The sequence below is a fragment of the Canis lupus genome, chromosome 3 (genome assembly GCF_003254725.2).
Source record: "Canis lupus dingo isolate Sandy chromosome 3, ASM325472v2, whole genome shotgun sequence".
NCBI lineage: Eukaryota > Metazoa > Chordata > Mammalia > Carnivora > Canidae > Canis > Canis lupus.
The window spans coordinates 40,442,369-40,454,988 of record NC_064245.1 but is presented as its reverse complement, the minus strand read 5'-3'; the positions used below and the strand labels follow the sequence as shown (position 1 = coordinate 40,454,988).

General features: G+C 37.6%; 1 protein-coding gene across 10 annotated transcripts in view; it reads right to left on the bottom strand.

Annotated features, from left to right (window-relative positions):
* The window catches only part of CERS3 (ceramide synthase 3), a 123,082-nt gene that overhangs the window by 81,776 nt on the left and 28,686 nt on the right, over positions 1-12,620 (bottom strand). For 8 of the 10 annotated variants that reach the window (XM_025437927.3, XM_025437928.3, XM_025437926.3 and 5 more), the window contains 2 exons: positions 11,091-11,147; positions 3,670-3,843 (listed from right to left, as the gene is read on the bottom strand). In XM_025437927.3, the coding sequence (XP_025293712.1) occupies positions 3,670-3,843; positions 11,091-11,104 (188 nt within the window). In that variant the 5' untranslated portion in view covers positions 11,105-11,147. The remainder of the gene's footprint in view (positions 1-3,669; positions 3,844-11,090; positions 11,148-12,620) is intronic. The other 2 variants (XM_025437932.3, XM_025437934.3) reach the window with 1 other exon arrangement.

Sequence of the window (12,620 nt, the reverse complement as noted above, 5' to 3'; positions counted from 1 at the left end):
AGTATAACATTTCTCTCTTGAGGATCATGTGGGAGATTAGTATAGTATCTAATAGTATATGGCTATTATATATGAGCCACAGTATATGGTTCAGTATACACAATGGATAAATATGCATATCCATAGCGTACTTGCTGAAATGAGGAATAAATCCATATTAAAATCATTAATTTAAACAAGAGAAATATTGTCTTGTTTGTTAAGATGCCAGGCTTCAAAGACAGAAATAACATTTTTGATAAAACACAGGAATATATAGAGTTTTCTATTTTAGCATTATCCTTCCTTTTCAAATAAATCTGGGAAATCAATCACTTCATTTAATGTTAGCATAAATAATTATGAATACTTAATTTAAAAATCTGTATTGAATAAGGAGGAAAGAAAGGAGTGTAATAAATATTTGATAAACCAAACTGAAAAGAGAAGGGAAATGACAGGTCTTAACTCTAGAAGGACCTTAGAGATTAACTTGCCTGAACTTTCATTTTATGGAATATGGAATATGAAATAAAATGTCCAAGAAGAAGAAAAAAGAATGTGAACTTCTGCTCCCATGTAAATGGTTCAAAGTTAGGTTAATTACCAAGTAATGAGTCTCTGAGGTTTGCTACTATTGCAGAACTGAGCCTTCAGATGGCCCCATTCAGACACCCAGACAACCCCCTCTTCATCTAGCACTTCATCAGTTACTTGTGAGCCAAAAGCCTAGCAATCCCAGACCCCTCCTCCTTTTTTCCAATATTCTTTTATAGAATAAAAGGAAGGCAGCCGAAGGCAGATATTAAGCATGTGAAGTTTAAATACTTCTCCTAACAGAAACAATAGCCTACTGGCATCAGATTGATTCCCAGTTCCTAAGGATTCAAGGGCTCTTTGAACAGAGTTTAAGCTGGGGGTTTTATATGAAAGAACAAAATATCTGGAGCAATGTAAGTCTCGGATAACATTTAAGTCTAATGTGTATATTTTGAGACTATTTCAGTTTAAGACAGTTAGTTGAACAACTCTTTTCAACTCTTGTAAATGGCTATAGATGGGTCATTCCACCTTCCCTTCTTTGCAGAATGAGGACATATTATCCCATTTTACGCTTATGTTGCTCAGTAGAAATGGTAGAAATTCATTACATAATTAAATAAAAGAAAAAAGATTACCTTTTGATTTTACCATCTCCATCCCTGCATTGAACCATTCTGAGACCATAATTTATTCTGAGATAATGTGTTTATTTCACAAGTGTCTACATCTGTGTGGCTTAGATCTCATCCATCATATTTCAGAAACAGAAAAATGCATAGGAGAGTCCAGAAAAACCAGTTAGAAAGTACTATTCGAGGTTCCCTCTACCCACCTGGCCAATAACAACATACATATATGCCACAAAACTTCTAAGGAAAAGTAGTCCTAAATACAAAGCAAATGTCAGTCACTTTCAAATGATCTACTTCTTTGTTCTTTATCAATTCTGTTTTTCTGCTCTTGCTTTTCTAGGAAAGGACATCACTTCCTGGTCTTAAATGGCTCCTGGCTAGGACTAAAGGATAAAAATGAGCCAGCCAAATCACAACTACTGGTCACTTCGTAGAATGAGAAGGTGTAATATATAAACCAGTCTAGGACAAAAGAAGAAAGCTTTCTTGTGATAAATATATCATAGGATATGCTGAAACACAGTGTCAAATTTACATGAATTTTTAAGATAGTTCAGAACATTTCACATTTGCTAGACTTCTTTAAGCTATGTTTTCTATATTCTCAAGAGATTTAATTAACTCTTGTCTACCATAAGGAGTATTTCACTGTTAAAGTCCAAGAAGTACTGATATAAAAGAGAATAAAAAACTAACACCCCTGAACCTGGTGTTATGACATGTTGGTTAAAGTCTCCAAACTATCCCTTGAATACTAACTGACTTTGGCCAGATCACTTACCACTTATTTTCTTGACTGAGATCATATCACTTGTGATTTTATATACTTCTTAAACTATCAGTTTCTACTCAAATGCAAGGTTTAAGTAATATTTTATTTATGACATATGTGATTTAATCTAATGTAAGTGATATAAAAGTCTTGAAAAAGATATAAATTATGCTTCAGGAGGCATAGTCCCCCTCTCAAGTTAAATTTTCCTGACTTTTATTGCATCCAAAGTGATATGAGGCTAGGGGACCAACACATGGTTTTCTGTAGTGTCATAGAATGGAAAAAGCTAAGGCTGAATTATTGGGAGTTAGAGCTACATAAGGAGATTGGAAAAATGACATAGAGTATACTCAATCCCTTGAGAAGAAGAAAGAATCGTCTGAAGAATTACAAGAGAATTGGATTCCTTCCTGATTGTTGTTGGAGCAGCCTAGGCCAAGACAGAACAAGCAGCTGTGCTGCTCTGGCAACCAAAAGAGTTTCCTAATTCACTGTCCTGGTCATAACATAAAAAATGGAGCTGTCCACCAAGAAGTAGGAAATCTGCAGTGCAAATAAGTGGAGAACCTGGGAGTCAAATTTGAAAATCACCACACACCATGCAAGAGAAGCAAGTATTTCAGGATAGTAGAAAGTAATTTGCTAATTTGGAAGTACAGCAGCAAAATTCTATTTTATTTATGCATTCTTTGACAAATCCAAACATAACTAAAAAGTAGAATTAATGGTCAAAAAGGAAGAACATTTCAAATGTTCCCATCTAGAGTTTAAGTAGTATCCAGGGGCTTCCTCTTCCTCTCAATAGCAATAGCACATTGTTGGCTCAAAAGAAGTTGTTATTTGCACAAAAACCTTTTGGAGAGTCCATGAAACAGAGCTGATCAAACTAACCCTTGAGATAAGGACCCTGCAAATGCTTACAAACATATGATCTGCATTACAGTTAGTCTTGGACAAAATGATCTTTATCAAATTTTGTCTTAAGTTTTTCCAACTCTGACATTCAGATAGTCTTTTTGCTCCAAAAAGTTAATGTGCTAATAACAGTTTTTTGAAATAGAGACAACTACAGAGATTATAAATGAACATTTATCTCCTGTTATCATAACACAAGTACAGTTTTAATAAAAAGGTTGGAAGTAATATCTATTTCAATTAAGAAAAAGAAAAGAAGTTTACTTTTTCTGAGAAAGCAAATTGATATTTTTTTCTTTTATTTCCTTATACTTTGGAATGAAGGGCTGCTATTAAAACTTTCAATAAACCTTTAAAATAAACTATGCTGTAAAGCAAATATTAAGTTTGGTCTTTAATGAGGCATTTTTGCTATTTTATAGGCATTCTAAAATGACAATATATCTCCTACACACAGACTCTTCTAGCACCGCCTTTCTGGGAATGTATATACTTTGCCAGATAGCACGATATGTGGAAGATGAAGTGGGTCCTCACACTGTCAATGACACTAACAAGCTCTATGATCCTTAACCTCTCTTGACCTCAATTTTCTTCACTGTGAAACTAATACACTTGAGGAAACTGTGTTCCTAATTTTTATTTGTTCAGCTTCTAGCTAATGTTTGGTGTACACATGGTTTGATGAACTCCCCCAGTAATCTGTAGCCCACTAGTGGCAAACTCTGAACAACAGATTATTTAAATTTCTTACCAAGATTCCAAAATTTCAGAGTTGGGACAAAGAAGAGGAATGGGAAGGAAAGACACACAAATACTACTTACTTTTCAAAGAAATGTCTGATAATCAGCAAGCCAAATGCATATGGAATTGTCATGTACAAATGAGAGGGTTTTACGAAGACAAGTCCATCATGATCTTCAAGATCTGACCACTTTATTGTTGGAGGAAGCCAAAATCTTTCCAACCAAAACCATTCTTTAAATGTCTGAAACATTCTATAGAGATGGAAAAAGAATATGTTAGACTTATAAAGCAAATACTTAAATTGAAATAACATTGAGAATCATTTCTTAAAATCTCTAAACCAGAGAGTTTTGAAAACAGAGCAAAATGGGATCCTATTATTCAGTGGGTTTCATGACACTTCATTGCATTCAGCAAGAATTATTGCAAATGCTCTTGGAATAATTTTGGCTGTGGCATGGCCAACTAAAGTTTAACATACCACTGTTCACGTTTTTGGCAAAAGTATGTTAATATTATGGGTATGTATCTTCCTTTTCTATGATTCTATGGTATGAAAAATCATTTACAATAATCTCTATAACTTTAAAATGCCCAAGATCAACCTCATGAAAGCTCTAAGTATGTATAAGTCTCTATTAGTATCCTAAGGACTTCTCTAGGAAATAAAGAACAAGCATATTTAATTTCATATTATAGTAAGGAGTTCAAATTTGTCCATGTCAACAAATACTTAGAGATTCTATGATTTCTCAACTGCTGTGCCAAGCACTGAAAACACAAAGAATAAAAAGATGGTATTCTTGCCTTAAGGACCTTTAGAGTCTTGTGAGCAAGGCAGGCCTGAATATCTAGATGATTGGACATACTTTTTTAAGGTACTTTTAAAAAGGTACAGGTGCTGTGGAAACAAGATGATGGATACTGAACCCAACCAGGAAGTGTCAGAGAAAGATCATTGGGACAGATGTTCCCTGAGATGTCCTGAACAATAAGGGAAAGGTAGGAAAATGGTGAGGAAGGAATAGAAGTTTGAAGGGAAAATGCCATGGTCAAATAACCAGAAACACAGAAGAAAACAGAATTAGACGTTCTAATCTCATTGTTTAAGCTATAAACAATTTCTAGTCTTGACATTTTGACCTTGAGGACGTTTTTATTTCATTATTTAACAGTCAATCAGAGAAAGGAATCAAAATGTCCTCAGATTCACAGTAGGGAGACCAAAGCATGAAGGTGGTGGGAGGGGGCTAAGGACTGGAAGAGCAGGAGGCCTGATCAGAGGTGAGGATCAAAGTGTGGGGTCCTGACATTACAGATTTCCAACTTCAGATGAGGAAGAATTCCAGAGTGTGGATCCTGATAACCTTCAGAAAAATCTATGCCACAAGCGACAGCTGAAGACTGGTAGGATAATTCCTTGCCTCATTTTGCCCGCATCCACTGTGAAGAGATGTTCTCAGCCAGAGTGGTGCTGAGTCACACCCACACCTCCAATGCTGTGTGCAGAAATAGAAGGGCTGCTTTCTTTTTCATGCGTTAATCATTTCACTATCATCTCTACTCTGGGGGTGGGTAAGTCCTATTAACACAGTTGCAAAATTTTGCAGATATTTTGGAATGAAGATAATCAAGAAATACTTGTTGAATACTTCCTCTATACCAGGCTTTGGAGCTACAGAAAGGAAAGGGGGTGATTCTGGATTCAGAGAGCTTATGACAGATTCAGGACTCATGTGGACCTGGACTCGGAGAGCAGATGAAAGACTGGTCAGGAAGGGAGAATCACACACTTTGGTGAGGGAACTAGGGATTCGAGCTCAGTTGCCTGGGCTGAGACGAAGAGTTGAAGAGAGGAAATCTGTTTTGAATGCACAGCCAGATACTCCTCAGTACAACAGGGCTAAGCTTTGATTCAAACTCTGGCTGAAATTCAAGCTTCCTACAGATCTCAGAAACCAACTCCAGCCATGAGAGTCTCCCTGTGATGGGCAAATCTTGTGTCAGGCCTTGACCCTCATCACATCAGAATGAGCTACACCTGCAAGGGCAAATTTTTTTTTTTTCTTAAGTTTGCCTCAACACATTCATTACTCAGCTCCAAATTAGTGCTCAGGGAACAAACAGCAGTTGATGAGTTAGCTTTACTTTTGATATTGTTATAATTATTATACAAAATAGTTTGCTCACTCCTAAAATGCAACTCCAGGCAGCACGATTATCTTGTCCAGAGTAAAATATAACTAAACAAATAGTTTACAATGGCTATCTAGGTGTCGCCCTTATAAATAATGCCCTTGTGCATCATATGCAGGCAATAAATCAAGATCTGTTGAAAGCCATAGTAATGTCGATATCCCACAACCTAAAACATTAAAAGGGAAATAGAAAGAATACAGAAGTTGAGGGTGCCTCCCCTGGAAAATGTAGTTCAGGCTGAGAAAAAAAATAATCTAATTATTTATTCTTTCTTTAGGTGCTGCCAACAAACATCAATTATTGTTGTTAATAAAAAGAGTTAAGAATCCCTTCTTCACACCATATATAAAAGTTATCTCTAAACAAAGCACAAACCTAAAATATAAGGGCTAAAACTATAACACTCTTAGAAGACTAGATAGGACTAAATAGTCATAACCTTGGGTTAGGCAAAGACTCCTTACATATGACACCAAAAGTACAAATGACAAAATTAAAAAAAAAAAAGATAAATAGGATTTCATCAAAATTCAAACCTTTTATGTGTCAAGGGATACCATCAAGAAAGTTGAAAAGACAAGCCACAGGATGAGAGAAATACCTTAAAATCACACATCTGATAAGGAGTTTATATTTAGAATAGAATAAGAACTCTTGCAACTCGGGGACCTGGGTGGCTCAGTGGTTGAGCATCTGCCTTTGGCTCAGGTTGTGATCCCAGGGTCCTGGGAGAGAGTCCCTGCATCAGGCTCGCCACAGGGAGCCTGCTTCTCCCTCTGCCTAGGTCTCTGCCTCTCTCTGTGTGTTTCTCATGAATAAATAAATAAAATCTTTAAAAAGATAAATAATTCTTGTAACTCAATAAGAACACATAATCCAACTCAAAAATCGGCAAAGAATTTGAAGTTGACTATTTCACCAAAGAAGATAGACAAATGGCCATGAAGCTTTTAAAAAAAGTTCTCAACCTCATTTCTATAAAGGAAATGCAAATCAAAACCACACTCACAGATACTATTCACATCCACTAGGATGGCTATCATCATGAAGATAACAAGTGTTGGCAAGGATGTTGAGAACATGGCTAGTAGGAAAGTAAAAATGGTATAGCTGCTCTGGCAGACAGTCTAGCAGTTTCTCGAAATGTTAAACGTGGAGTTACCATATGACCCAGTAATTCTACATGTAGACATTCAAGAGCATATTCAAGAGGATTGAAAGGATTCATGCTACAACATAGATGGCTCTCAGAAACATGCTATTAAAAGAAGCCAGACACAAAAGGCCACATAGTGTGTGATTCCATTTAAGTGAAATGGAGCAGTAAATCCATAGAGACAGAAAGTAGGTTACTAGTTCCTCAGTGTGTATGGAGGGAGTGTGGGAAGAAATGGGAAGTGGCTGACTGATGATGTGTACAGGGTTTCTTTTTGGGGTGATGATAATGTTTAAAGATTGAAATATGGTTTGGTTGCACAACCATGAATATACTAAAAAGTGTTGAATCACACATTTTAGATGGGTGAATTGGATGGTCTGTGAATTCTATCACAAAAAAAAAAATTCTATTTTTTTTCAGGAGAAAAAAAATTAAAAAGCCTCCTGTTTCAACCTTTTTAACCCAGAGCTTATCCTGAACTACATGCTAGAGCTTCCCATTATTTCATTTACAGGGCTGAAATTTTGCCTCCCAAATTCACCGGTGTAACGCTTGTGTCCACGAACCCGAAAAGTAATTAAATGAAGGAAAGACTATATCCAGATTCAGATTTCAACATGATTTAAAGTCCATGACTTTCTGGGAGAAAGAAATAGCATACTTTAAAAAGCAAAAACAGACTACCTCCCCTGAAGGAGAAGTGGCTCCCCTAGATGATAGCCATCTTGGGTGTAAGGGTATTTGGTAGACACCCACAAGCCAGTATTTTAGCTCTAGCAGAGGGCTTTAAAAATCCAGGCTACGCTTCTAGCCAGCCTCTCTACCATCCTGTTATTTCTCTCAGGATGAGATCAGAGGCTAAACACAGGGAAATGAGCTAAAGAGAACTGGGGCCAGCAGTCTCTAATCCTCTAGGCCACTTCAGTCTATTAAGCAGGGAACATGTCACAGTCTCTCAGCCTCATGCCAGCTGCTCCTAAGGCCATAAGCCTGTTCCAGTACCTCTGGCCTCCTCCATAGCCACCTTTCCCTGACCCTAGTATACTGGACGTGCCATTTTGGAGTTAGCCCAGCATCTAGCCCTCAGAGCAGCAAGGGAAATCACCATTGTAAGGGGAGTTTGGTGCACTGTCTTTCCCACTGTGAGATCCAAGGTGGACCATCCTCCATCTGCTGACAGTTGGGATGGCTTAGCCTTGGCCAGTTGGATACTTCCCTCAGAACTTTGAGTCTGGAGCAGACAGTGATATCCAGAAGCAGCAGACGGGATCCTGCCTAGGCTGCTGCTGCTGAAAAGATAGTTGTTATCTCTCAGCTTTTTTTGGCCTTCCTGATTGTCCTGGTTTCTTGGCTTCCACTGGTCCAAGTCTGGTCTATCAGCCTTCCTTCAGGGCTATGAGTTGCTTCCAATGAAGTCTTTTGTTTAAGATAGTAAGAGGTGGATTCTGTTGCCTCTAACCAAAAGGGCTTAAATGGAGAAGCAGGAACTAGGGGTATGTGTCAGTTCCTCCTTCTGATTTCATCTTGCTGATGATGGGCACTCATGTATCTCTTTTCCTCTCTCCTTTTCCCACCCCATTTTTGCCTAGGTTTCAAATCTGACAGTGACATTATTAATAGTCACCACTTAAGTTATTTTTTGGTTCAACATAAAAGAAGCTACTCACTTTCCTGACACAGCCTTAAAAAGCTGCTTGCTGGATGAGAAAACATATTACCTACACAGTGAGTGGGGCAATATCTTTATGCCATGTGAACTAAGTATTGCAATATTTCAATAATTGATAGGTGGAAAGAGAATTAGAAAATACTGACACAGGGAGTATCTGCATTTTTAAAAGCCCACAGGTGACTGCTCTAAGAATAGTCCTGAGTATTTGCAATAATGAATCTGTCATTCAAGGGCCCTTCCCCATGGCCCATTCACTTCTTGGACAGTCAGAGAAGCCCACTGACTCCCACAATCAATTTGCAGCTCACTTCTCATCTTGATTCATTTAGCTCAACTCTAGACCTTTCTGGCAATTGAAGTATCGTCAGCTCTGTAGATGACTCTTCCATCTCTGCTTGGTATGCTTTTTAAGCAAAGGTATTTATTTACTCCTTGACACTCTCCGTGCTATTTTTTTTTCCTAATCACCTACTCAAAATCTCCTTTTCCTATCCTATGTCCATTCTCTAAGTACTGTAACTCTTATTTATATAAAAAATATCTGAAGGAACTGTACTATTTACATTAAAAATATCTGAAGCTCTTTTTTAAAGTAAGAAATATGTGCAAGAAAAATACCTGCAGTTATTTCTTTATATTTTGTAGAAGAATCAGTATTGGAGGTGGCACCATAGCCCAGCTGTGTTTTCTCACCTGCCAATACTGTGGAAGTTTTAAACCCTATTTTTGACTCCAGCTGCCAGTAGTTTGCAGGAAGATAATCTCACTAATGTAGGCTTTTATGACTCATTATTTTCTGACCTCATGGATTCAGAACCCAACAGGGCGAAGAAAGCCTGTTGAGCCACTTTCTCAGATGAACACCATTAAATTTGACCTTAGGACTGAAGAAATAAAACCATCTGGGCCATAAGTTTATCACTATTTGAAGCAACATTTTTGCAAAGCACTTAAAAATGTGGCACTTGAACCTTGCTGAGATAAGAACTCTGAGTCAGGCTGAAGTTTGGGGCAAATTATGAAATCCTGGTAATTATCCATGCAATATCCACTGTAAATAAACACAACGCCTTAGAATATAACTCTACAGAACATATCTCTTAGATAGAGTGACAAGAGAGTATCTCTACAGAACAGAACACATCTCTCAGAAAAAGGCCAATGACAAGAAATGGGAAATTAGGTAGACAACTGTAATTGAAGTAAAGGTGTATGTATTTCTGAATGGTAAAGTGAAATAAAGATGTATTAGAATCAATGTTCACTATGGCTGGAGGAAGTGAGAATTGGTGAGAATTTTGGAGACTGGGTGACCAGCTAGATTATTATGGGACCAGGGTTCTCTGGTGACAGAAAGGCAGCTCTAGAAGAGCAAGGACCTTGCCTGGCTTGTTCACTATGTATACCCTAGGCTTGCCACACAGTAAACACTAGATAAGTATTTGGTGAATTCAACAGAAGGGTTACTGAGACTAGAATGGACTTTTGAACAATCCAGGAGTGATGCTATAGAGAAAAATGATATCTAATTTAATTATCTACAAACAATCTCATTTTTATTAGTTGCAAAACAATTTTTAAATTTTGGTGCGAGGAATCAAGTAAACATGCTTATCTACATTTAATCTGTTTGTGTTTTCTTTGGAATGAACTTTATCAACTCAGCCCAAAAAACTGGTTATGCCTTCAAGATAAAACACAAAGGAAAACATTAGCAGCTACTTGCTTCCTGTCAAGAGCGTAAGGACTGAGCCAACTGTAAATTCCAGTTCTAAAAGCATTTTAAATTGTGTCATTTCAAATAGGTAAGACAATACAAATGATAGAATAACTTACCTCTGAGGGATATTTATTATGATTGAGTTAGTGCATTAAAAGCCTATAAAGGCCTGGGCTTATAGTAAGAGAAACAAACAAACAAACAAATAAACAAACCATATACTTTGTGTAGAGAAGTAGTTAACTTACAACAAGATAGTAAGTAATTCTCTGATTTTAAATTTTACCATTATATATGTTTAAAGCCTTGAAGAAATTCAAAACAGACTCATAGATTTAAAAAGAAAAATTCAGAATATTTGCAAACAAAACCAGGGTATCACCTCAAAGATGTCATTGAGGGGTATCAGGATGTCCTGAGTATCCAATCATTCTGCCTTTTATTTATAGTCCTCCTACATTCCCACCCCCAGGTTTTACTTGGGTATGTGGCTGCCCTGCCATGTGAGACAACATTTCCCAACATCCCGTGTGGCTAGATGTGGCCACGCATAACTACTTCTGGGTTAAGGACACAGCAGTGGCATTGATTTGAGTAATCTCCTTAGGTACCAAGCTGTGTGTTCTGGTTTCTCTCTTTCTTCCTTTCTAATAAATGAAGGATAACAGGATAGGAAGAGGCCAATTAGCCCATCTTCCTGGCCTACCACATATCTGGACAATGACATATAAGAGAAATAAACTCTTACCTTCTGTAAGTCATTGAATTTTGAGTCCTTTGTGTCTTAACAGCTTAGACCATAAATCTAATATACAGGGGAAAATATAAAGGAGAATTAAATAAGAACTATATTGCTGTATTGTGTTGTATTGTTTCCAGGTATTTTAAAATTTGGAGACATCTGCTCATCAAATTACCATTTAGAGAATACAATGGAAGCCTACAGAGTGGGTGAAAATAGAAAATATTTGCAATATTTGCAATAGGAAGCACTTGTGTCTAGAATATATAAAGAGCTCCTGCAATTCAATAATAAAAAAATCAGAGGACTTCTTCCATAATAAGTCATTTGGGGGCCTGTATTTCCATTAATATTCTGCCTGTTGGGGAGCATCCCAAGTATTTGCTTTGCCTTCAGGGCTTCTTGTATGGAGCCTGTGACAATCATCAATTTATTGCCTCAATTCCCAAATTCATTCTTTTTGCCTGCTTTGTTAAATGTCCTGGTCCCTTTCCTATTTTCCCTTTGCCACCTGGCCCTGGAGCTTTCTCTATCAGTTAGAGCAGGGTGGAGGGACATTGCAGGATGAAACGGTTTTACTTCTCAACTCTAGTGCATTTCTTTGCATGCTCTAGCTCAGCCCCAGGAGTTATACAGTTTCCTATAACAGTGATCACTATATTCCATAGAGTTACTCCTACTGGCAAATTCTTCATTTCTCCAATCTTGACTGCGCCCAGATTGCCTTGATGGAAAAGTTCAACCTTATGTACTTAATCTAATACTAATTAATGAAAGAAAAAGTTATTTGGAACCAGTAAAAAAATTTTCTGAAGTTCAAATTAGAAGGGAGAGTCTTCTCATTTTTCCTTTCTAATACTGTCTGTAGTTTGCTTATAGAATTAAATGATGATGAGATTTCAGGAAGATGTGCTTCTACCTCTTTACTCCTATCTCCATTCTAAAGCTTTGATTAATGTCCCCATGAGCCAGTTATCACTTTCTACTAGGGCAATAATTCCTCTCTGTTAGTAAACATAATTGGGGTATTTTTTCCCAGCAAAATGAATAAGCCCCTAAAAATGCCAGCTAGGCACTTGGCATCTGGATCGGGTCAAGTTCTCTTTGAAGCCAGGGCTATCCCCTAGTGCTATTCTCTTCAGGCCATGTTTCTCTTGGCTCTGTAATAAAATTTCACAAGATCCCTTGATCTAGGTTCTTAACTTAAATAGCCCCTTTCTAACTTAAATACTGAGCCAAAGAAGTTTAATTCCTATAAAATCACAAGTTACTATTTGCTGTTGTGGGCAGAAGAAACCCCACTTGGAGTTGGCTCTGCCAGATGCCTGCAATCCCAAGAAGCCCCAGTCTCCTTTGGAGGAGAATTTTAGGACCTCCTAAATTTTAGGACCTCCTCACGGCCCTCCCCAGTGTTTGCACACTCCTGTACAAGAGAAGCTTGTAACATGCCCCCAGGCCATTGGGCCCCTGTCTGGTTTTCCAGGCGTGTCCCTCCCTTCCCCTTCTCTTCAAGATCCCACAGTTCAGATCTGCTTT